The 25,488-nt window shown below is 42.3% G+C and overlaps 2 protein-coding genes across 2 annotated transcripts in view; one reads left to right on the forward strand and one right to left on the reverse strand.

Annotated features, from left to right (window-relative positions):
• Positions 1-1,574: 1,574 nt before the first annotated feature.
• Positions 1,575-7,411, reverse strand: LOC111968132 (neuromedin-K receptor). Its single transcript, XM_023993694.2, has 5 exons — positions 6,921-7,411; positions 4,419-4,613; positions 3,630-3,780; positions 2,223-2,419; positions 1,575-1,817 (listed from the first exon to the last, which is right to left on the reverse strand). The coding sequence occupies exons 1-5, from the start codon at positions 7,319-7,321 to the stop codon at positions 1,658-1,660; spliced, it is 1,104 nt and encodes a 367-aa protein (XP_023849462.1). The 5' UTR covers positions 7,322-7,411; the 3' UTR covers positions 1,575-1,657.
• A 4,099-nt stretch (positions 7,412-11,510) lies between these two features.
• The window catches only part of LOC111968133 (tetraspanin-15-like), a 34,404-nt gene continuing 20,426 nt past the window's right edge, over positions 11,511-25,488 (forward strand). Inside the window, exons 1-2 of the mRNA XM_023993695.2 lie at positions 11,511-11,700; positions 21,194-21,379. Of these exons, the coding sequence (XP_023849463.1) occupies positions 11,617-11,700; positions 21,194-21,379 (270 nt within the window). The 5' untranslated portion in view covers positions 11,511-11,616. The remainder of the gene's footprint in view (positions 11,701-21,193; positions 21,380-25,488) is intronic.

A 25,488-nucleotide genomic window follows, 5' to 3' on the forward strand; every position in this document is an offset into this window, starting at 1 on the left:
ACACACTGTGACATCAAACAAAGGCAATAGTTACCAAATATCACATTATCCTTATTATATTCGCATAATTTGTGATTGGCTGTTTTCATGTTGTACACAATTATTGATGTTTTTTCTCTGACTTCATTGCGCCATTGAATACTCCCCAAGACTATTTCAATTGTACTACCTTGCACTGACAAACATTTGTTGAAAAGCTTATTTCAACATTTTACACCATAGCTGCAAACATGGGCTCTATGGGATACTACATCTGTCCCTTAGAACTCTTTCAATCTACTTGCCACAAAATCTGTCAAACAGTTTCCAATTCAAGTTATCTATAAACTATTTAAAAGTTGTCGAAACAAATCAAGTTCTGTGCTATATTGATTTTGGTGACAGTTATATTGCTGTACAAGAGGTTGCAGACATGGCTGAAGGACAATCCGACTTGTGAACATAATCCCTAGCTGTGTATTGCTGCTTTCCATATCTGTTGTCTGTAGCTTGTGAGGTGTGGAAACACATTGTTGCTTTTATTACATTTGTTTTGTTTCTTTTTGGGCTGTTGCTCTGTCTGTCTGTCTGTTGTCCTATATTGCTCTGTGTCTGTCTGTCTGCTACGTGTTGCTTGTCCTATATTGCTCTGTGTCTGTCTGTCTGCTACGTGTTGCTCTGTCTGTCTGCTATGTGTTACTTGTCCTTGTTGCTCTGTCTGTCTGCTATGTGTTGCTTGTCCTTGTTGCTCTGTCTGTCTGCTACGTGTTGCTTGTCCTATGTTGCTCTGTCTGTCTGCTACGTGTTGCTTGTCCTATGTTGCTCTGCAAGTGCTCGCTGCTCATTGTCTGCCTGTACTGTTATTGGAATAATAATCTGCCCAGGGACTACGGTTGACAATGAGCCGGCTAAAATTGGCACTTTTACTAAAACGTTTATTAATGTGCACTGTCCCTGTAAAAATAAACTCAAACACAGTATATTCTAGTGGAGAACTTTCATTTCCCCAAGAACAGTCACAGGAGATAGTGGTTTCATAGTTCAGAAGTCAGTTGTGGATATTATGTCTAGTTTAAAAAAATATCACAGTCCTCAAATCATATTGCAGCAGATGTTACCCCATCATTAATTTCTGTACTATTAACAAAGTACGATGTGTGTTAATTTATCTGTCTCTTTCATCAGTTATTGATATTTCAGTGAATATTTAAAACTGGGTTCACTTGCACATTTCACAATATGGTCTACAAAGTCAGGTGACAGACAACATGAACCAATATTATGCTAAAACAACACAAATAATAACACTACCTTAATACTGCAACAGATAAGGCTTGGTGCTTATACCATGGGAGTTCTCTTTCCTATTCTACCTTCCCATTGGGGCAGCAGGTAGCCTAGTGGTTAGAGTGTTGGGCCAGTAAACGAAACCTGCCCTTGACAAGGCACTTATCCCCAATTTGCTCCAGGGGGGCTGTACTTCTATGTCTGACCCTGTAAAATAACACATTTCACAGCACCTATCTGGTGTGTGTGACGATAAAGGTGTTTGGGGCGACTGACTGACGGACTGTACACAATAATAACATGATTTGTTTCACTTCTCCTAGCAGCTGAGCTCATGAGCTTTAGCATGTCCTCAGCTTTTCATGAGCTTGACTGGGGTGTGGTCATCATGTTAGGTGGAGTTGTGGCGGACCACAGTGCTGTTGGTGTTGTCAGTGCGATAGCTGCGGGTCATCCTGAAGGTCCGTGGGTGCTGCAGCTCCATCTTGTCCTCCTCCGACACCTTGATGAAAGGGACCCAGCTGAAAGCGTGACGGAACCCCGAGCGAAACCTAGAAAAGAGAGATGCCAATGGGAATATCAAAAAGCAAGATCAGCAAGTTAGCCAGCTAACTTTGATAAACATTCAGAATTATCTCTTGCATTTCTGCTTCATTAAAAAAAGTTCAACTTGAATGTGGGTTTTAGGTTGTTGAATCTATGATACAGTACCATACCACTGCCACAAGATGAGTGTAGTGATGTGGCCTAGCTGTACCTTTGGTTGTGATGTGGCCTAGCTGTACCTTTGGTTGTGATGTGGCCTAGCTTTACCTTTGGTTGTGATGTGGCCTAGCTTTACCTTTGGTTNTTGTGATGTGGCCTAGCTGTACCTTTGGTTGTGATGTGGCCTAGCTTTACCTTTGGTTGTGATGTGGCCTAGCTTTACCTTTGGTTGTGATGTGGTCTAGCTTTACCTTTGGTTGAGGCAGCAGTAGATGATGGGGTTGTACATGGTGGAGCTCATGGCCAGCCAGAAGATGGCCAGGTAGATCTGCTGGATATACGTCTGCATGTAGATCTCAATGTTGAAGCTGACCAGGATGAAGTAGATGTGGTAGGGCAGCCAGCACAGGGCGAAGGTCGTCACCACCACTATCATCATCTTCACCACCTACAGGGAGCACAACACAACACACAGACAGCACAGCACACTGAGACGGCCCGACACACTGAGACGGCCCGACACACTGAGACGGCCCGACACACTGAGACGGCCCAGAACACACTGAGACAGCCCGACACACTGAGACAGCCCGACACACTGAGACAGCCCAACACACTGAGACAGCCCAACACACTGAGGACAGCCCAACACACTGAGACAGCCCAACACACTGAGACAGCCCAACACACTGAGACAGCCCAACACACTGAGAACAAACACCACTGAGACAGCCCAACACCACTGAGACATCACACACACACAGAGACAGCCCAACACACTGAGCAGCCCAACACACTGAGACAGCCCAACACACTGAGACAGCCCAACACACTGAGACATCACAAGAACACTGAGACATGCACACACACAAGGACAGCCCAACACACTGAGACAACACACTGAGACAGCCCAACAACACTGGACAGCCCAACACACTGAGACAGCCCAAACACACTGAGACAGCCCAACACACTGAGACAACACACTGAGACAGCCCAGAACACACTGAGACAGCCCAGAACACACGAGACAGCCCCAGAACACAGAGACAGCCCAGAACACAGAGACACCAGCACACAAGACAGCCCAGAACACAGAGACAGCCAGAACACAGAGACAGCCCAGAACACAGAGACAGCCCAGAAACACAAGACAGCCCAGCACACTGAGGAGCCCAGCACACTGAGGACAGCCCCAACACACTGAGACAGCCCAACACACTGAGCACCCAAGCAACACTGAGGCAGCCCAGCACACTGAGACAGCCCAACACACTGAGACAGCCCAACACACTGAGAACAGCCCAACACACTGAGACAACACAACACACTGAGACAACACAACACACTGAGACAACACAACACACTGAGACAGCCCAACACACTGAGACAGCCCAACACACTGAGACAACACACTGAGACAGCAGAGCATCTCTGATACCATGGCATATACATGCACCAGACCTGGGTCTAAGCGCTTGAATTAGTGCAGCTCAAGCATTTGAAGTGTTTGTCTTTATTTGGTATGCAAATGCAATGACCATACTGGTAGAATACTGGACGCAGTGCTTTCAGTAAATAGAGAGATACACTTTTTAAAAACACAGGTTCTTATGAACTATTCAGTCAAGGCTTTGCATCAATATGACATAACTGACCTTGCGTTTGGCCTGGATCGGGTTCTGGTAGTGATCTGAGGCCTCCCCCGGTATCTCACTGCCCCACAGTGTCTGGCCAATAAGGCTGTAGGTGACCAACATCACCAGCAAGGGGAGCAGGTAGATCAGTATGATCAAAGCTATCTGGTATCTGTGAGACAGATGTTGAAGGTCAAGTATTACAGACACAAATATGTGATAATGTGGGCTTGGGCTTTAAACATTCCTTTATATTAGAGACTTTGAAGTATTGAACATAAGAGAATTAAGCATGTATTTCTAACCATGAAAAGAAGACAAAAAAAGGTGCTATCTAGAACCAAACAGGGTTATTTGGCTGTCCCCATAGGAGAACACTTCGAAGAACCCATTTTGGTTCCATATAGAACCCTTTTGGYTTCCATATAGAACCCTTTCCACATAAGGTTCTAATTTACATGGACCCAAAAAAAGAGTAGTACCTGGCACCAAAAAGGGTTATCTTATCCTATGGGGACATCCGCAGAACCCTTTTGGAACCCTTTTTTCTAAGAGTGTACATTTAGACCAGAGATGGGCATCACCAGCCCTTGGGGTCCGGAGTGGTGTCACACTTTCCCCCCATCCCTAGCAAACACAGCTAATTAAACGGATTACATTCTAAACTCAAGATCAGTTGATTTTTGGAGTCTGCTGTGTTTGCTGGGGCTGGGGCAAAAGTGTGACACCAATTAGGCCCCCGAGGACTGGAGTTGCCCATCCCTGATCTAGACAGACACATTACTGAGAACGCTACTGTGGGTGTCTCACGTGAGATGGTGTTTCCCACCATAGTCATCAGGCCAGTTGACCACACAGATAGTCCGTTGTGGATAGTACTCGGTGACAGAGTAGTAACACTGGGGGAATGCCAGGGAGAATGCCACCGCCCAGATGAGACCAATCACAATCTTGGTAGACGTGGAGGATAGCCTTAGTTTCAAAGGGTAGATTATGGCCATGTATCTGTGGAAGAGAACCAAGCAAAGGTCAGGTACAGTAAGAGACCTATAACAGTGCATGTCATTGGCTGCTTAGACCGCTGAAGACTGAAATGTTCTGAAAACCCTGGTGACTCACTCATCAGAATCTCACTGTCATGATGAATAAATGGGATGGTCCTCATTCTGTAATAAACTCGGCAAAAAAAGAAACGCTCTCTCACTGTCAACTGCGTTTCTTTTCAGCAAACTTAACATGTGTAAATATTTGTATGAACATAACAAGATTCAACAACTGAGACATAAACTGAACAAGTTCCACAGACATGTGACTAACAGAAATGGAATAATGTGTCCCGGGTGGCGCAGTGGTCTAGGGCACTGCATCGCAGTGCTAGCTGCGCCACCAGAGTCTCTGGGTTCGCGCCCAGGCTCTGTCGCAGCCGGCCGCAACCGGGAGATCCGTGGGGCGACGCACAATTGGCATTGCGTCGTCCGGGTTAGGGAGGGTTTGGCCGGTAGGGAGGGTTTGGCCGGTAGGGATATCCTTGTCTCATTATGTAAAAATGTAATAAAAATGTATGCACTCTACTGTAAGTCGCTCTGGATAAGAGCGTCTGCTAAATGACTAAAATGTAAATGTGTCCCTGAACAAGGGTAATCAAAATCAAAGTAACAGTCAGTATCTGGTGTGGCCACCAGCTGCATTAAGTACTGCAGTGCATCTCCTCCTCATGGACTGCACCAGATTTGCCAGTTCTTGCTGTGAAATGTTACCCCACTCTTCCACCAAGGCATGTTCCCGGACATTTCTGGGGGGGAATGGCCCTAGCCCTCACCCTCTGATCCAACAGGTCCCAGATGGGCTCAATGGGATTGAGATCRGGGCTRTTCYCTGGCCATGGCAGAACACTGACATTCCTGTCTTGCAGGAAATCACGCACAGAACGAGCAGTATGGCTGGTGGCATTGCTGGAGGGTCATGTCAGGATGAGCCTGCAGGAAGTGTACCACAAGAGGAAGGAGGATGTCTTCCCTGTAACGCACAGCATTGAGTTTGCCTGCAATGACAACAAACTCAGTCCGATGATGCTGTGACACACTGCCCCAGACCATGACGGACCCTCCACCTCCAAATCGATCCCGCTCCAGAGTACAGGCCCCGGTGTCAAGCTCATCCCTTCGACGATAAACGCGAATCCGACCATCACCCCTGGTGAGACAAAACTGCGACTCGTCAGTGAAGAGCACTTTTTGCCAGTCCTGTCTGGTCCAGCGACGGTGGGTTTGTGCCCATAGGCGACGTTGTTGCCGGTGATGTCTGGTGAGGACCTGCCTTACAACAGGCCTACAAGCCCTCAGTCCAGCCTCTCTCAGCCTATTGCACTGATGGAGGGATTGTGCGTTCCTGGTGTAACTCATGCAGTTGTTGTTGCCATCCTGTACCTGTCCCGCAGGTGTGATGTTCGGATGTACCGATCCTGTGCAGGTGTTGTTACACGTGGCCTGCCACTGCGAGGACGATCAGCTATCTGGGCTGTCTCCCTGTAGCACTGTCTTAGGCGTCTCACAGTACGGACATTGCAATTCATTGCCCTGGCAATTTATTGCCCATCTGCATGCCTCCTTGCAGCATGCCTAAGGCACGTTCACGCAGATGAGCAGGGACCCTGGGCATCTTTCTTTTGGTGTTTTTCCAGAGTCAGTAGAAAGGCCTCTAGTGTTCTATGTTTTCATAACTGTGACCTTAATTGCCTACGTCTGTAAGCGGTTAGTGTTCCACAGGTGCATGTTCATGAATTGTTTATGGGTCATTGAACAAGCAAGGAAAACAGTGTTTAAACCCTTTACAATGAAGATCTGTGAAGTTATTTGGATTTTTACGAATTATCTTTGATAGACCAGGGTCCTGAAAAAGGGACGTTTCCTTTTTTTAATGAGTTTATATGACATGACATAACTTCTGTTCATGAGAGCTTTGAAAACAACATTGTCTCCAATACAACCGTAGTTTGAACTCATTAACATATTTATAATTGAATACAAAAAGGATGTGGTGCTGATTTCAAGGTGATGTTGCAACCAGAATTAACCGGCTGTTAACGAAATATCTGATTGAATGTCATTAATATCGTGAAAACACACACACACACACACACGCACGAGTGGGAGAGAAACAGAGAGAGATTTTAAGCCAATGTATAACACAAAAGTTAAATAGTATAGATCCATAGTTGCAGAATAATATACGAATTGTCCCGATATCAACAGAATAGGTGTCGACTAGAGCAGTCTGTTTCACGTAATAGCAAGGCTCGTTGTATGTTCTTACCGGTCAACCGCAATAGCTGCCAAAGAATAAACGCTTGAGCATATTGCTGTGATGGGATAGAAGTTCTGAAACCTACAGTATCCCAACCCGAAGTACCAGTCGTTGTGTGTAGCATATGCAAAATTGAAGACAGTGTTGAAAGTAGCCATTGAAAAGTCCGAGAATGCAAGATTTACTATAAAATAGTTAGTCACTGTCCTCATTCTTTTGTGGGCCAAAATTATCCAAATTACAGTGACGTTTCCTGTGACGGACACAATCACTATCAGTGAATAAGCAATTGCCCACAATGCCACTTGCCAATCCGGTTGTTTAAAACGATTGTCTGTCGTCTTGTTTCCATAACCCTGAAAATATATGGTTGTTGAGAGGTTGACCGGTTCCGACGTTGTTGTATCCATCTCTGTATCACACTAGACAAAATCCCTTTAGCGTTTTGGGCAATGAATGATTAGTTTCGATGTCRGCTTCTTGAACAAAAATCACAATTTCAAAACCATTCTGGTGTTGTGAAGTCCAAGGACCCTCTCCGGCTCTCCTGCTATTTTTGAAATGCGCTTCATGGCCACAGAATTTTGTCWGCATTGCCAGTGGCGCGTGCGTAAAGCTGAGCTGCCAGCGGTGATTGGAGAGCTAGTGGTTTGGAATGTGCGCACGAGCCTACAATGTAATCAAAGTGTAGGGTTTGACGTTTCAGTATAGTACAACAGCTGTGATAGCACAGATGCACACTTTCAACAATAGCATCTGATTTTAGAAGTGCTGTCAATAACATATAGCCTACAAATATGGCCTCACACAAAAGAGGTCCAGGAACATGCAGAACACAATGAAGCAAAACAGGCACACAGATAGGAGTGGCATTAGTCTGCAATGGGCTCTTTCAGCCAAATGGCTTCATTCATTCTAAGTGATAGTGGTGAAGAGATTTAACCACAATGACAGCATGTGGCCAAATATCCTCAAACCCATGGGTTAATATTGCACTATTGATGCCATGTAGTCTGACATTTGGCAATTTCTTCAGGTATCAACTTCTCCATTGCAAATGGGTTAAAGCCATTAGTGATTTATTGCATTAGTGTAGCATAGCATTAGAATATTTTGGGTTGGGCCTCAATTTGGTAGTTTTATTCCTTTATGAGTTTGACTAACATAATGGAATTAATTCTGGAGGTAGCCACAGAGCAGACCGGGGTCATCATGCATGTATTAACATAACTCTCTGTCTATTTATAGTATATCATATTGATTGATATTAGATTATACACGTCTGGGGATTAGTGCTATGTCCGGGTTGTTTTCAAAAGCCAAACATGATATCTGAATGCAGAGGAGGCTACAGAGTCCAACTACTCCCCAATGCCTCAGGCTCAGCATACCAGATAAGTGCCATTCTATTTCAAGTAGCTTGCCAGAACTGAATCAACTCATAAAATCAATACAGTATTTGGCTAGAAAAGGTTTTATGATAGTGTCTTTCAACTCACTGTCTGAAATCAACAATATTGAATCCACTGTCTGGGTACCATCCAAGTACCATCCATGCACGAGATAAACACCAGCCAGCCAAAATGAATCAAAATAGATCTGTGATGAATCCTCCCATCCAGGCAAAACAGAAGGACAGAATTGTTGACATGGTCTAGTGGTTCAGCAGACTTCTTTCAGAATACCTTGGTTAAAATAGATCAAAATTCCTTAAATATTGTTCAGCCACGTTGTGAAATTCCCAATTTTCTCTGAAAAGTAACTCTGCTGACATGTTATTGAAAAATGGGCAAGACCTTTCTGCATGAATTTCAAGTTTTGGTTTGTCTAAATTCATAATAGTATCTAATTTTGCCACATTTGACAGTAGYCSTACCATATCCCATTTGACAGTAGGCCTACCCAAGCACATTTGACAGTAGGCCTACCATATCACATTTGACAGTAGGCCTACCCAAGCACATTTGACAGTAGTCTACCCATATCACATTTGACAGTAGTTCTACCCTAGCACATTTGCATTTGACAGTACCTTATAGACCAGGCATAGGCAACTTTGATTGGGATGGGGGCCACAAATAATTCTGAACTCAAATGTGCGGCATTTGAGCCACCAGCTGCTTTACAGTAAATTCTTTGCAATTCCACACATTTTGCCATAGGGTGGAGAGAAATGTTTGCAGTTTTTAATATGATATCTGAGTGAGACTGACTAACAAAATCAATGGGGAGCCTCCAGGCGGTAATTAGATTAGGATTACTACAAGGAAATTGATRAGAGGGCCTTCAAAAGTGATGCCCGCGAGGCCCCCAGATGCCCATCCCCGCTATATATGGGTTGGTTGTTTAGCAACAAAACCGATACGTGCACAACTATGGGGCAAAACGGATGTGGTTGGCTTAGATGGTTGACAACATCTAAACTATATTTAGTCTCCAATGTTTATTGAAAACAAACACATTTGCACTTGTCTTGCAAATATATCGTTGCAGTTGGTTATCTAGCTAGTGAACTTTTGCCATATTAGTGTAACAGTATAACTTTACGTCCGTCCCCTCGCCCCGACCCGGGCGCGAACCAGGGACCCTCTGCACACATCAACAATAGTCACCCATGAAGCATCGTTACCCATCGCTCCACAAAAGCCACGGCTCTTGCAGAGCAAGGGGAACCACTACTTCAAGGTTTCAGAGCAAGTGACGTCACCGACTGAAAGGCTGCTTGCGCGCACCACCGCTACRTAGCTAGCCATTTCACATCGGTTACATTAGTATTGACATAATCTGCCAAAACACCAAAAAAAAAGACATGGTATTAAGAACAAGATGAAACTAGCTGAAATTAGCTACTTACAATTCCCCACATGGCAGTTTCTTGTCATTATTGGTAGCTATCTAGCCATCCAGAATCACAACTCACAGACTTCTGCCCAATTGAAGCGTGTGCATCGTTAGCGTGACATTGTCTGCTTTCCCATCTATAGACAATTATACAAATAACCACATATAAAAATATAAACACAACATGTAAAGTGTTGGTCCCGTGTTTCATMAACTGAAAWAAGAGCCCAGAAATGTTCGATARGCACAAAAAGCTTATTTCTCTCAAATTCTTTGCTGACTGCAGGAATGTCCACCAGAGCTGCTTCCTGAAAATGTAATGTTAATTTCTCTACAATAAACCACCTCCAATGTTGTTTTAGAGAATTTGGCAGTACGTTCAACCGGCCTCACTACCGCAGACCACGTGTAACCACACCAGCCCCGGATCTCCCCATCCGGTTTCTTCACCTGTGGGATGTCTGAAACCAGCCACCCGGACAACTGATGAAACTGTGGGTTTGCACAACTGAAGAATTTCTGCACAAACTGTCAGAAACCGTCCCAGGGAAGCTCATCTGCGTACTCATCGTCCTCACCAGGGTCTTGACCTGACTGCTGTTCGGCGTTGTAACCGACTTTAGTGGGAAAATGCTCACCTTCGATGGCCTGTACCGGACAGATGGCGTTGTGTGGGCGAGCGGTTTGCTGATGTCAACATTGTCAACAGAGTGCCCCATGGTGGCGGTGGGGTTATGGTATGGGGTCATGGTATGGGCAGGCATAAGCTACCGACAAGAACACAATTGCATTTTATCGATGGCAATTTGAATGCACAGAGATACCGTAACCAGATCCTGAGGCCCATTGTCGTGCCATTCATCCACCACCATCACCTCATGTTTCAGCATGATACTTTTGCAAGGATCTGCTGTATACAATTCCTGGAAGCTGAAAATGTCCCAGGTCTTCAATGGTCTGCATACTTACCATAAATGTCACCTTTTGAGCNTTTTGCAAGGATCTGCTGTATACAATTCCTGGAAGCTGAAAATGTCCCAGGTCTTCAATGGTCTGCATACTTACCATAAATGTCACCTTTTGAGCACGTTTGGGATGCTCTGGATCGACYTGTATGACAGCGTGTCCCAGTTCCRACCAATATCCAACAACTTTGCACAGCCATTGAAGAGGAGTAGGATAACATTCCACAGGCCACAATCAACAGCCTGATCAACTCTATGCGAAGGAGATGTGTTGTGCAGCATGAGGCAAATGGTGGTCACACCAGATACTGACTGGATTTCTGATCCACACCCCTACCTTTRTGTTAAGGTATTTGTGACCAACAGATGTGTATCTGTATTCCCAGTCATGTGAAATCTATAGATAAGCCTAATTAATTCATTTCAGATGACTGATTTCCTTATATGAACTATAACTCAGGGGAAGCAACAATAATATTGGTATAGGCCTATATTAAAACCAGGTGTTATATACAATGTAGCCTACATCCATATAACAAAATACTAAAAGGTTCATTAAGAGTAAATATTTTTGGTCTGTAATGTCAGAAACGTTAGACTACATCTTTGAATGTCTACCAACAGTGCAACATAAAACGTCATATGTTGCCTTAACAACTGGAATACAGGACATTTCAGGGAAACGCAAAAATGGAAACTTGTGAAGTAAACCGACTAAATTACCCAACTAAAACAGAAGCCACGGTGCTCCCATTCATTCCTCGCATTGTCCTAATTGGGGCTTCTGTCTATCAGTCAAAAAAATATTTACTGCTGGCAGGTGGTGCTTTAACAGAGTTCCAGGTGTGTGGGACGAGAAACAGGAAGTTCATCATTCGGAATCGAAAGAGGGATCAAACATGTCCAATGATGTCAGATATTGTGAGAAGTTCTCCTACGTCTTCCTAAAGTTCGCCCTCATTGTATATTCCACTATCTTCTGGGTGAGTAGTATATGCTTAATATCCCCTGTGTCGCCAAATACAGGCAGACTCTAWGCAAATAACAGAGGGCGTAAAAAATCGACTCGCGCATTCCGCAAAAAAACATTAATATTCACCCTTGCTGGTGTTTGCGAAACACAAAATATTGTCCTATAGCCTATTAGGATTGTTAATAACTTAAAAGTTAGTTCGGATCGACAGGTGTCCGATGTTGTAGTCTACACACTGTTCATTTTGGGGCTGGTGGTTTGATAGGGATCTGAACGTCGTATCGTAACCACACCCTCTGGAAGTGACATTTTGCACACTGGCTACGGTTGCCACGATACACGCGATTAATTTGAAGGAATATCACATAGGTTTCCCTACCTACTACCGTGTTACCATAACAAACAAAAAAAGTAGGCCTATAGATGGTCTCATGGAATGTCATATTTTCTAGAGCATTTGCTATTTGCCAATACACCAAATACTATTTGCTAAACTAAATGCCATGGGTATTAATTTGCTATATTGTTTGTTTTTGCTGGTGCCTCACTCCTGAGTCTAATGGAATGCACATTTTACAGTGTGTGCCTTCGAAGGGCATGTGACTGACATTATAAGTGCTAATAAATGCCATGTTATGTTTGGATAAATAGAGGATTACGCATGAGAAGAGTTAGTGCATAGGATATCTTTATAGTCCACKCTATTTTATCTGTCAGTAGAATGAGATCTACAATGGCTTGTGAATAAATTGTTAGTGCACAAAGTGCATTATGCCCCCTATACTCTCAYAAGGTTGCCATTTTAAATTAGTTAAACAAGCAATACATGTCTTTCATGGTTATTTTCTTCAACAGTTCAATGGAACCAATGTTTTGTGATCTGGATGATCTGAATCCAAATTTACTTGGAAAATATTTATTGGTGATCCTTAAATTGATGCTTTGCATAGAGAGTAAAGAAATAATCATTGCTCAGGGGTTTTCAGTTATTCAAATAGATTGTACAGGGTGAAACAGTCCATGTTTCACCCTGTAAAGTCCATCTTTGGTTTCAATAAAGAAAATACAGTTCAAATCGGAAGTTTACATACACCTCAGCCAAATACATTTAAACTCAGTTTTTCACAATTCCTGACATTTAATCATAGTAAAATTCCTGTCTTAGGTCAATTAGGATCACCACTTTATTTTAAGAATGTGAAATGTCAGAATAATAGTAGAGAATTTCAGCTTTTATTCTTTTCATCACATTCCCAGTGGGTCAGAAGTTAACATACACTCAATTAGTTTTGGTAGCATTGCCCTTAAATTGTTTAACTTGGGTCAAATGTTTGGGTAGCCTTCCACAATCTTCCCACAATAAGTTGGGTGAATTTTGGCCCATTCTCCTGACAGAGCTGGAGTAACTGAGTCAGGTTTGTAGGTCTCCTTATTCGCACATGCCGTTTTCAGTTCAGCCCACAAATTTTCTATGGATTGAGGTCAGGCTTTGTGATGGCCACTCCAAACCTTGACTTTGCTGTCCTAAGCCATTTTGTCACAACTTTGGAAGTATGCTTGGGTCATTGTCCATTCGGAAGACCCATTTGCCGACCAAGCTTTAACTTCCTGACTGATGTCTTGAGATATTGCTTCAATAGATCCACAACTTTCCCTCATGATGCCATCTATTTTGTGAAGTGCACCAGTCCCTCCTGCAGCAAAMCATCCCCACAACATGCTGCCACCCCCGTYCTTCACGGTTGGTATGTTGTTCTTCAGCTTGCAAGCCTCCCCCTTTTTGCTCAATGTAACGATGGTCATTATGGCCAAACAGTTCTATTTTGTTTCATCAGGCCAGAGGACATTTTTCCAAAAAAGTACGATCTTTGTCCCCATGTGCAGTTGCAAACTGTAGTTATGGCGGTTTTGGAGCAGTGGCTTCTTCCTTGCTGAGCGGCCTTTCAGGTTATTTCGATATAGGACTTGTTTAACTGTGGATATAGATACTTTTGTACCGGTTTCCTCCAGCATCTTCACAAGGTCCTTTGCTGTTGTTCTGGGATTAATTTGCACTTTTTGCAGCAAAGTATGTTCATCTCTAGGAGACAGAATGCATCTCCTTCCTGAGCGGTATGACAGCTGCGTGGTCCCATAGTGTTTATATTTGCGTACTATTGTTTGTACAGATGAACGTGGTACCTTCAGGCGTTTGGAAATTGTTCCCAAGGATGAACCAGACTCGTGGAGGTCTAAACATTTGTTTTCTGAGGTCTTGACTGATTTCTTTTGATTTTCTCATGATGTCAAGCCAAGAGGCACTGAGTTTGAAGGTAGGCCTTGAAATACATCCACAGMTACATCTCCAATTGACTCAAATGATGTCAATTAGCCTATCAGAAGCTTCTAAAGCCATGACACAATTTTCTGGAATTTTCCAAGCTGTTTAAAGGCACAGTCAACTTACTTACTTGTATGTAAACTTCTGACCCACTGGAATTGTGATACAGTGAAATAATCTGTCTGTAAACAATTGTTGGAAAAATTACTTGTCATGCACAAAGTAGATGTTCTAGCCGACTTGTCAAAACTATAATTTCTTAACAAGAAACGTGTAGAGTGGTTGAAACACTTAGGTTGGAGTCATTAAAACTCATGTATGTAAACTTCTGACTTCAACTGTAGGTTTGAGCCTGAACAGACCAAGGTTTCTACATTGTTAGGGTTAACAATTTTTCTACACAGTATTTTGTTGATAATGGCTGTGTGGGCCAGTACTGGGCATAATGGATTCAAATGTGGGCATCTTTAGTGCTGTCTCTACCACACATTCTCTCTCTCACACACATATCTATATAAATATATATTTTATTTATTTATTATTGGCTRGGAACAACCTGCCAAGTCTGGCAACATAACACATTTTTTAAGTTAAAGTTGGTTGGAAATATCTTTTGACTTATTGTACACACAGTAGATTATATGTTGAACAATCAAACAGTCATTCAAAGAAGGGACTGCATTCAGTGACGAATTCACCCATTGTTGTGATTTTGAGTGTTTGGAAAATTGACAGGAAATCCTGCAGGTCATCCATCAGGAATCCTGCACGAAAAGCCTATAGTCCAATAATTAWTTATAATTTCATGTTTCGTATTGTGGGCTTGTTAATGCCAGGAATGGTATTTTGATTGCCCTCGCTGCTCCTTGACGGCAGAGCCATCAGGGAGCAGGCATACACATGTTAGGAGCCTTCAACAGGAGGCTGCTGAGGAGAGTACGGCTCATAATAATGTCCAGAACGGAATYGCATCAAATATATGGAAACCAGGTGTTTGATGTATTCGATACCATTCCACTGACTCCGCTCCAGCCTTTACCACGAGCCCGTCCTCCCCAATGAAGGTGCCACCAACCTCCTGTGAACATAAACAAAAGGCTGCATGGACCTCCCACATTATTTTCTCACCAATCTGTTGGATTTCTCCTCGCAGGCATTTCTGTCAGGGTGTTCCAGTCCGTTGACTCTATGGCAATAGTCACAAGGCTTCAGTGTGTGCATGGATAGTGGGAGTTCTGCTGATGTCCATTTTCTTTAATAGAAACATGCTTTATTAGTTTTAGTTTTATTATTTTTGCTCACTGTTGATACAGTTACTGAGTACTTTGCCATAGGGAAGAATGGTAAAGTAGAGAGTCAGACCACAAAATCATGRTGATGAATGTGTACCCCTGGAGGTMGTTGAGAATCCACAGTGCCATGCCAACGTTCTAGCCAACGTGCTAGCCCCTCTTAATACCAGATAGGTATTGGATTATGGATTTGTCAGTATTGTTTTAAACAACAGTGTGTGTTTCTGCTCAACAACTAGATATGGATATTATTATTATTTTACAGTATTTGACCTGGGGAAAAAATCTAGTATTTGCAGCAAAACATATTATTCTACGACCCAGATATCAAAGAAGAGAAGCTAAATGCCTTTTACGGAGGTGTTTCATTTAAYGATTTGACGTGATTATCTGATGCACATGCGAGTCAATAGGTTCTTATCATTAGAAATAGTCCTCAGCAATTAGAATAATTTGTGTTATTTTATGTGCCTTGAGTGTCCTGTTAAATATATCTAGTAGTGATGCTTAATGCACTCACACAGTCACTGAAACGTTCGGACTCTGACGTCAATGCTTACATCTTGGATGCTTTTAGTAGCCTGCCTAAATGCCATATAAAGTAATTGAAAACAAGTCGCTATTATCAAGAGGTTCATGAATAGAACCAAGGATGGTATTTTGTTCCACTAAAATTGCTTATGTTAAGAGGACAGGGCAGGGTATATTTTACTTTTGTCCTGGATGAACACTCATGCGTACGAGCAGTCTTTGAGTACTGCCTTTTAGATACCACTAATTTKCAACTTTCACAACAACTTGAGGTCACGGTCCCTTGTTCCTGTCTAGACCGACAGACAAGCTGCCTTACCCTTTGGTGCACAATTCCACATGGTCTGTTTGACATTYGGACAGCATTTTATTGTGTTGTGAGCACAGAAACAAATACAAACCCTTACAGAAAAAAATTGCAGTCAGAGTGCAGTATACAAATCCTGCATCCAAAATAACTTTTTTTTACTGCAGTACTTTTTTCAGTGTAACTGCAGTTACAGTTCAGTATAACTGCAATTCAACTGCTTCACACTGCAGTTATTCTGCAATTACTGTGTCCAAAATACCACAGTCGACTGCAGTTACTGCACTTTTATTGCAGTTTCAAAACTGCAATTTTTTTTGTAAGGGAAAGGCACTGTGAATGACAGCCATCGTGTTTTGTATGGATTCTATAGTGACTGTATTATACAGTACTTTATAGGCCTATGGCCTGTTTACTGCCAAACTCTGTTCCTCCCTTGGGTGTTTGCATGTAGATTAGGTGTTTTACCTWGCAACCACATATAGCGCCCTCCATTTTGACTGGTATCAAGGGATCGAAATGCCTTGTACTTTCCTGTGTAGGCCTACATTGTGGTATCAATCTCAGTTCAGAACGCAGTGCCGCTCATAGCTGTTTGGTGTGTCTTTCAATTACCGACCACCTGTAGCACCAGAACAGGCACAATCACAACAGCAGAGCTCAGTGTTTTATTTGCAATTAAAACCTCTGGCATAATGTGCACAGCCAGTTTCTTTGAATTACTAACAAAGCCAGAATTGCTGCACCTTTGTAACGTCACCTTTGTAATACTACATCAGGATTACATTCTGGTTCATTAGTGCTGGAGGAGTTACTATTCCCAAAGYAAAATGAATACTATCGCTACCTCGCAGTTGCTTTCCAACCAATAGTGAAGCTGGAAGAACATTTTATCTTTCACTTACTGTTAAACCAATGTGTTTCTGTGTTTGCATTAACGTGTTGTGAATAAGTGATATTAAGTAGATTGTTTCCTATTAACTTTTAAAGAGTGAAGAATTATTTTAACACTTTTAGTAAAATATCAGATATATTGCTCTTCTGCTAATGCTTAGCAAGCTAATGGAAATGGACAGCCAATAAACTTAATCCCTTAAATTAGAATTCATCTTTGCATTGAACTGTATACTCTAAGAACTCTGAATCAATGGGTATTCTATTACATCTAAACTGTTACCTAGCACAGATGTTATTTACTGATGAATTACCCTCAGCAGGGAGCCATCCCACTGGGCACAAACTGGTTGAATCAATGTTGTTTCCACGTCATTTCAACAAACAATGCAGGAGAAAATCTAATTCCATGTAGGTTTGAAGTTGGGTGAAAAAATATATATATAAAAGTTCCCGGAAATCCTTTTATGTTGATGATTTTTTTGCAAATCCAATCATTTGTTTTACGTTGATTCAGCATCACCGACGTTATTTACTTGAATTACCCTCAGCAGGGATCCACACCACTGGGCACAAACTGGTTGAATCAACGTTGTATCCACATAATTTCAACAAATCAATGCAATGTTTAGAAATTCTTGCATACATAACATTTTCATATTTTATATGAATAAAGACTTGCTAAAGTACCCAAATTCCAGTGTTGGGGAGTAGTGAACTACATGTAGTTCAACTAGTAATTGAACTACATTTTGTAGTAGCTGGGTGGTAGTTGAACTGAATTCTAATCTATGTAGTATTTTCAGTAGTTAGCTACACCGCTACATGGCGAGAATATAACTAACTACTGGAACTACACACACAATTTTTTTTTTCTGCATAAAGAATAGAAAATATGGGTAAAGTAGGACAAAATCTCCTTTGTGACATCTGTAGCCATGAAATGTTTTGAAAGGCTGGTCATGGCCCACATCAACACCACCATCCCAGACACTTTGGACCCACTCCAATTCGCATACCGCCCCAACAGGTCCATAGATAATGCAATCTCTATTGCACTCCACACAGCCCTTTCCACCTGGACAAAAGGAACACCTATGTGAAAATGCTGTTTATTGACTACAGCTCAGCATTAAACACCATAGTGCCCTCCAAGCTCAACACTAAGCTAAGGACCCTGGGACTGAACACTTCCCTCTGCAACTAGATGCTGGAGGAGGTCAGAGACCTGGTTATGTGGTGCCAGGACAACAACCTCTCCCTCATTGTAAGCAAGACAAAGTAGCCGAGCACGCCCCCATTCACATCACCGGGGCTGTAGTGGAGCGGGTCGAGAGCTTCAAGTCCCTCGGTGTCCACTTCACTAAGGACCTATCATTGTCCAAACCCATCAACACAGTCCTGGAAGAGGGCACAACAATGCCTCTTCCCCTTCAGCAGGCTGAAAAGATTTGGCATGGGCCCTCATGTCCTCAAAGTTCTACAGCTGCACCATCGAGAGCATCTTGACTGGCTGCATCACCACTTGGTAGTGTTGTCACGATACCAGATTTTTTTACTTCGATACCAGATTTAGTATCATAATACTCGATACTGAAACGATACCATGGCAAAAAAAGAAAGTGTATTAGCTAAATTGACAGAATATTAATTAATTTTTTTATATTGAATGTGTTGATTACTAGTAGAACAAATATATATATACAGTGGGGAGAACAAGTATTTGATACACTGCCGATTTTGCAGGTTTTCCTACTTACATAGCATGTAGAGGTCTGTCATTTTTATCATAGGTGCACTTCAACTGTGAGAGACGGAATCTAAAACAAAAATCCAGAAAATCACATTGTATGATTTTTAAGTAATTCATTTGCATTTTATTGCATGACATAAGTATTTGATCACCTACCAACCAGTAAGAATTCCGGCTCTCACAGACCTTTAAGAAGAGAGTTTTTCTTTAAGAAGCCCTCCTGTTCTCCACTCATTACCTGTATTAACTGCACCTGTTTGAACTCGTTACCTGTATAAAAGACACCTGTCCACACACTCAAACAGACTCCAAACTCTCCACAATGGCCAAGACCAGAGAGCTGTGTAAGGACATCAGGGATAAAATTGTAGACCTGCATAAGGCTGGGATGGGCTACAGGACAATAGGCAAGCAGCTTGGTGAGAAGGCAACAACTGTTGGCGCAATTATTAGAAAATGGGAGAAGTTCAAGATGACGGTCAATCACCCTCGGTCTGGGGCTCCATGCAAGATCTCACCTCGTGGGGCATCAATGATCATGAGAAAGGTGAGGGATCAGCCCAGAAATACATGGCAGGACCTGGTCAATGACCTGAAGAGAGCTGGGACCACAGTCTCAAAGAAAACCATTAGTAACACACTACGCCGTCGTGGATTAAAATCCTGCAGCGTACGCAAGGTCCCCCTGCTCAAGCCAGCGCATGTCCAGGCCCGTCTGAAGTTTGCCAATGACCATCTGGATGATCCAGAGGAGGAATGGGAGAAGGTCATGTGGTCTGATGAGACAAAAATAGAGCTTTTTGGTCTAAACTCCACTCGCTGTGTTTGGAGGAAGAAGAAGGATGAGTACAACCCCAAGAACACCATCCCAACCGTGAAGCATGGAGGTGGAAACATCATTCTTTGGGGATGCTTTTCTGCAAAGGGGACAGGACGACTGCACCGTATTGAGGGGAGGATGGATGGGGCCATGTATCGCGAGATCTTGGCCAACAAKCTCCTTCCCTCAGTAAGAGCATTGAAGATGGGTCGTGGCTGGGTCTTCCAGCATGACAACGACCCGAAACACACAGCCAGGGCAACTAAGGAGTGGCTCCGTAAGAAGCATCTCAAGGTCCTGGAGTGGCCTAGCCAGTCTCCAGACCTGAACCCAATAGAAAATCTTTGAATTGAAAAAAAGTCCGTATTGCCCAGCGACAGCCCCGAAACCTGAAGGATCTGGAGAAGGTCGGTATGGAGGAGTGGGCCAAAATCCCTGCTGCAGTGTGTGCAAACCTGGTCAAGAACTACAGGAGACGTATGATCTCTGTAATTGCAAACAAAGGTTTCTGTACCAAATATTAAGTTCTGCTTTTCTGATGTATCAAATACTTATGTCATGCAATAAAATGCTAATTAATTACTAAAAAATCATACAATGTGATTTTCTGGATTTTTGTTTTAGATTCCGTCTCTCACAGTTGAAGTGTACCTATGATAAAATTACAGACCTCTACATGCTTTGTAAGTAGGAAAACCTGCAAAATCGGCAGTGTATCAAATACGTCTTCTCCCCACTGTATATATATTGTGACACCTTTGTGCCTTTTTTAAATCTCATTAAACGAAACGTATAAAATCTCCTAAGCCTTTGTTTACCACAGACTTTATTTTTGGCATTTATCCAAAAAAGCCATTAATTTGTCATGTTGTTTTGCTGCTATGTTGTTGTCTTAGGTCTCTCTTTGTGTAGTGTTGTCTCTCTTGTTGTGATGTGTGTTTTGTCCTATAATTTTTAATCACAGCCCCCGCAGGAGCCCTTTTGCCTTTTGGTAGGCCGTTATTGTAAATAAGAATTTGTTCTTAACTGACTTGCCTAGTTAAATAAATAAATGTACCTATGTCCAACGAACCATGGCGGAGTTAGTGCCTACGAAAAGTATACTACGATTCCCAGAGTGCATTTCACTTCCCAGGGTGCAATGCTCCGCCCAGGGCTTCTGGCTGTTACAGGCTACTGCTAGCAAGCCCAGACAAACGCTAAGCAGTCTAAATATATTGCTGTCAAGTTATGATTGCATTTCACATTACTTTTGTGTTGTGTAATTATATTATAATGCTCACATGAATGTCATGCTGAATATATTCCTGTCATTGTCATTCAAAAATAATTCAAATTGGCATCCAGAGTTGCGCTACGGTCTAAACTTTATAAAAAAACMTTTTTATTAAGTTGCATATGTGCTCTTTATGACATAATGTTTAAAATTTGGTGAAATAATACTTAGTTACACTATTCAAAAAGGGCATGGAACATGGATACCGGTGGGGTGGAATAACCCATTTTATAAGTAACCTTTCAGMATAGGTAACCATTTTTGTCCCCTATACTAAATTCTCTCATCTCCATGTTTCCATTTCCGGTAGCTGGTTGGGGGGTTCGTCCTAGCCATCGGTATCTATGCGGAGGTGGAGCGGCAGCGCTATAAAACCCTGCAGGGGGTGTTCCTGGCCCCCGCCATCATCCTCATCGTCCTGGGGGTGGTGATGTTCATTGTCTCCTTCATCGGTGTGTTAGCCTCCCTCAGGGACAACCTGCTGCTCCTCAAAGTGGTGAGTAGTAGACTCACACAATTGCATACAAGACTGGGATATAAGCTTGAGGTTTATCAGGTTCACTACACACAGGACCTGGTTCAAATACATACAGTGCCTTCAAAGTATTCACACCCCCTTGACTTTTTACACATTTTGTTTTGTTACAGCCTGAATTTAAAATGTGTTAATACCCCATCATGTCAAAGTGGAATTATGTTTTTAAATCTATTCAACCCCTTTGTTATGGCAAGCCTAAATAAGTAAAAATGTTCTTAAAAAGTCACATAATAAATTACATGAACTCACTCTGTGTGCGATAATGGTGTTTAACATGATTTTTCAATGACTACATCATCTCTGTACACACATACACACATACAATTATCTGTAAGGTCCCTCATTTGAGCAGTGAATTGCAAGCAGATTCAATAGCAAAGACCAATAAGGTTTTCCAATGCCTCACAAAGAATGGTACCTATTGGTAGATGGGTAAAAATAAAAAAAGCAGACATTTAATATCTCTTTGAGCATGGTGAAGTTATTAATTACACTTTGGATGGTATATCAATACACCCAGTCACTACAAATATATAGGCGTCCTTCCTAACTCAGTTGCTGAAGAGGAAGGAAACCGTTCAGGGATTTCACCATGAGGCCAATTGTGACTTTAAACAGTTACAGGGTTTAATGGCTGTGATAAGACAAAAATGAGGATGGATGAATAAAACTGTAGTTACTCCACAATACTAACCTAAATTACAGAGTGAAAGGAAGGAAGCCTGTACAGAATAAAAATATTCCAAAACATGCATCCTGTTTGCGATAAGGCACTAAGTAAAACTGTAAAAATTGTGGCAAAGAAATGAACTTTATGTTCTGAATACAACACATTATGTTTGGGGCAAATCCAGCACAGCACATCACTGAGTACCACCCTTCATATTTTCAAGCATTGTGGTGGCTGCATCATGTTATGGGTATGCTCGTCATCGGCAAGGGATAGGGAGATGTTGTTGTTGATAAAAATAAATGGAATGGAGCTAAGCACAGGCAAAATCCTAGAGCAAAACCTGGTTGTCTGCTTTCCAACAGACACTGGGACACATTCACTTTTCAGCAGGACAATAACCTAAAGCCCAAGGCCAAATATACACTAAGGTAGCTTATCAAGACGACATTTATTGAATGTTCCTGAATTGCCTAGTTACAGTTTTGACTTAAATCGGCTTGAAAATCTATGGCAAGATTTAAATGGATGTCTAGCAATGATCAACCTCCAACTTGATAGAGCTTGAATAATTTTTWWAATATTGTACAATCCATGTATCGAAAACTTACTCAGACTCACAGTGGTAATCTCTGCCAAAGGTATTCACTCAGGGGTGTGAATACTTATGTAAAAGAGATATTTCATTTTCAATACATTTGCAAAAAATGTTTAAACATGTTTTCACTTTGTCATTATGGGGTGTTTTGTGTAGATGGGGGGGAAGGTATATTTAATCAATTTTGAATTCAGGCTGTAACATATCAAACTGTGAAGTAAGTCAAGGGGTACTTTCTGAATGCACTGTATGTCAAATACAGTATGTTCATGTATTTAAGCTGTGTTTTATTTACCTTGGGCTTTACAATTATGGGACTATTTCATTGGTTCCGTTGTACCTGGGTAAAAAATGGTTGGTTGCTAAATCCGGCGAGAAATAGGACCATGTAAAAATGGCTAGCTGGAGCTCGTCTGAGCGGTTGGCAGGATATGCCCTCACCTGCTATAAACTTAATGCTGATTGGTTTTGGTTCTTTCAACTATAGTGCTGTTCAGTTAGAACATGATGTTGAGGCCCATCACTGTAACTTGGTCACCAGCTCCGTCCATTAGAAGGTTTTATATACAGTGCATTCGGAAAGTATTCAAACCCCTTGATTTTTTGACACAATACCCCATAATGACAAAGCAAAAAGCACGTTTAAAAAAAATTTGTTGCCAAACCCCGAAAATATCACATTTACATAAGTATTCAGAGCCTTTACTCAGTACTTGGTTGAAGCACCTTTGGCAGCGATTACAGCCTCGAGTCTTCTTGTGTATGACGCTACAAGCTTGGCACACCTGTATTTGGGGAGTTTCCCATTCTTCTCTGCAGATCCTCTCAAGCTCTGTCAGGTTGGATGGGGAGTGTCGCTGCACAGCTATTTTCAGGTCTCTCCAGAGATGTTAGATCGGGTTCAAGTCCGGGGTCTGGCTGGGCCACTCAAGGACATTCAGAGACTTGTCCCGAATCCACTCCTGCGTTGTCTTTGTGCTTCAGGTCATTGTCCTTTTGGAAGGTGAACTTTCGCCCCAGTCTGAGGTCCTTAGCTCTGGAGCAGGTTTTTATCAAGGATCTCTCTGTACTTTGCTCTGTTCATCTTTCCCTCGATCCTGACTAGTCTCCCAGTCCCTGCCACTGAAAAACATCCCCACATCATGATGCTGCCACCATGTTTCACCGTAGGGATGGTTCCAGGTTTCCTCCAGATGTGACATTTGGCTTTCAGGCCAAAGTTTTCAATCTTGGTTTCATCAGACCAGAGAATCTTGTTTCTTTTTTAGTCCTTTTTAGGTGCCTTTTGGCAAACTACAAGCGGGCTGTAATGTGCCTTTTACTGAGGAGTGGCTTGCGTCTGGCCACTCTACCATCAAAGTCCTAATTGGTGGAGTGCTGCAGAGATGGTTATCCTTCTGGAAGGTTCTCTCATCTCCACAGAGGAACTCTGGATCTCTGTCAGTGACCATCGGGTTCTTTGTCACCTCCCTGACCAAGGCCCTTCTGCCCCAATTACTCAGTTTAGCCGGGCGGCCAGCTCTAGCTGGAGTCTTGGTGGTTCCAAACATCTTCCATTTAAGAATGATGGAGGCCACTGTGTTCCTTTGGACTTTCAATGCTGCAGAATTTTTTTTGGTACCCTTCCCCAGATCTGTGCCTCGACACAATCCTGTCTCTGATCTCTACGGACAATTCCTTTGACCTCATGGCTTGGTTTTTGATCTGACGTACACTGTCAACTGTGGGATCTTAATATTGACAGGTGTGTGTGCCTAATCATGTCATATCAATTGAATTTATCACAGGTGGACTCCGATCAAGTTGTAGAAACATCTCAAGGATGACCAGTGGAAACAGGATGCACCTGAGCTCAATTTCGAGTCTCATAGCAAAGGGCCTTTATACTTTTTTAAATAAGATATTTCTGTTAAGTTTATTTAAAGAAATTGGAAAAAAATCTTCACCTGTTTTCGCTTTGTCATTATGGGTTATTGTGTGTAGATTGATGATGGGGGGAAAAGTATTTAATCCATTTTAGAATAAGGCTGCAACTTAAAATGTGGGAAGGGGTCTGAATGCTTTCCAAATGCCTTGTAGGTGTGGTGCACAACACTTCAAGATAGAAAAATAGTATGTAAGAGTCCTTAATTATAGAAATCTTCTTGAGACGGCAGGGGAACATGCTCTGACTTGAGGTGTGCGGGGTGGAGACCTGGACTGCATCCAAGCGCACTGATTGGTTGGAATTGAGAGCGATGTAGGCTGTCATTGTAAATAGGAATTTGTTCTTAACTGACTTGCCTAGTTAAATAAAGATTTAAAAAAATTATTGACAGGTCTGAAGGCCAATCAGGTTAAGATGGCCAGCCTTTTTTACAGTACCATTCCATTGGTTTCAGTTGTTAAATTCTAGGAAGTTCCAAGCTGCAACACTGACTGCATGGGCTTGGAATGAGCCTTATAATGTGCTTCTGTGACTGTGTACATTCCTTGAAACAACAGTCTTTCTCAATATAATTTCAGGTCTTCAGTGTTAGTGGCACGAGACAATTTAGCTCATATCAGTATGCAAAGTATGTGCTAAGCCATAAATGTTACCTGAAAATGTTTGCATAGCATCACAGTTGGCTGGGTTGTTATAGCTTGATTTGTCTGCAAAGTCAAACAAGCGGTAATTAAGACACAACCACTAATGAAAGTCCACTAGCTCCATAATTATCACTGATTTATTAATTTGGAACAGTTTACCCACCCGCGTTGACAACATTTTGAAATATGTAACTGTACTGTAGCAGGCCCTCATCCATTTAGCATTTT

Source organism: Salvelinus sp. IW2-2015, linkage group LG8 (assembly GCF_002910315.2).
Source record: "Salvelinus sp. IW2-2015 linkage group LG8, ASM291031v2, whole genome shotgun sequence".
Lineage (NCBI taxonomy): Eukaryota > Metazoa > Chordata > Actinopteri > Salmoniformes > Salmonidae > Salvelinus > Salvelinus sp. IW2-2015.

Excerpts from the sequence above, each read along its gene's own strand:
- LOC111968132 (XM_023993694.2), bottom strand. The coding sequence starts at position 7,321 with ATGGATACAACAACGTCGGAACCGGTCAACCTCTCAACAACCATATAT. Across the intron at positions 2,420-3,629 it reads CGATCCAGGCCAAACGCAAG|GTGGTGAAGATGATGATAGT; the intron begins GTCAGTTATGTC and ends TGCTCCCTGTAG. Across the intron at positions 1,818-2,222 it reads TACTGCTGCCTCAACCAAAG|GTTTCGCTCGGGGTTCCGTC; the intron begins GTAAAGCTAGAC and ends TCTCTTTTCTAG.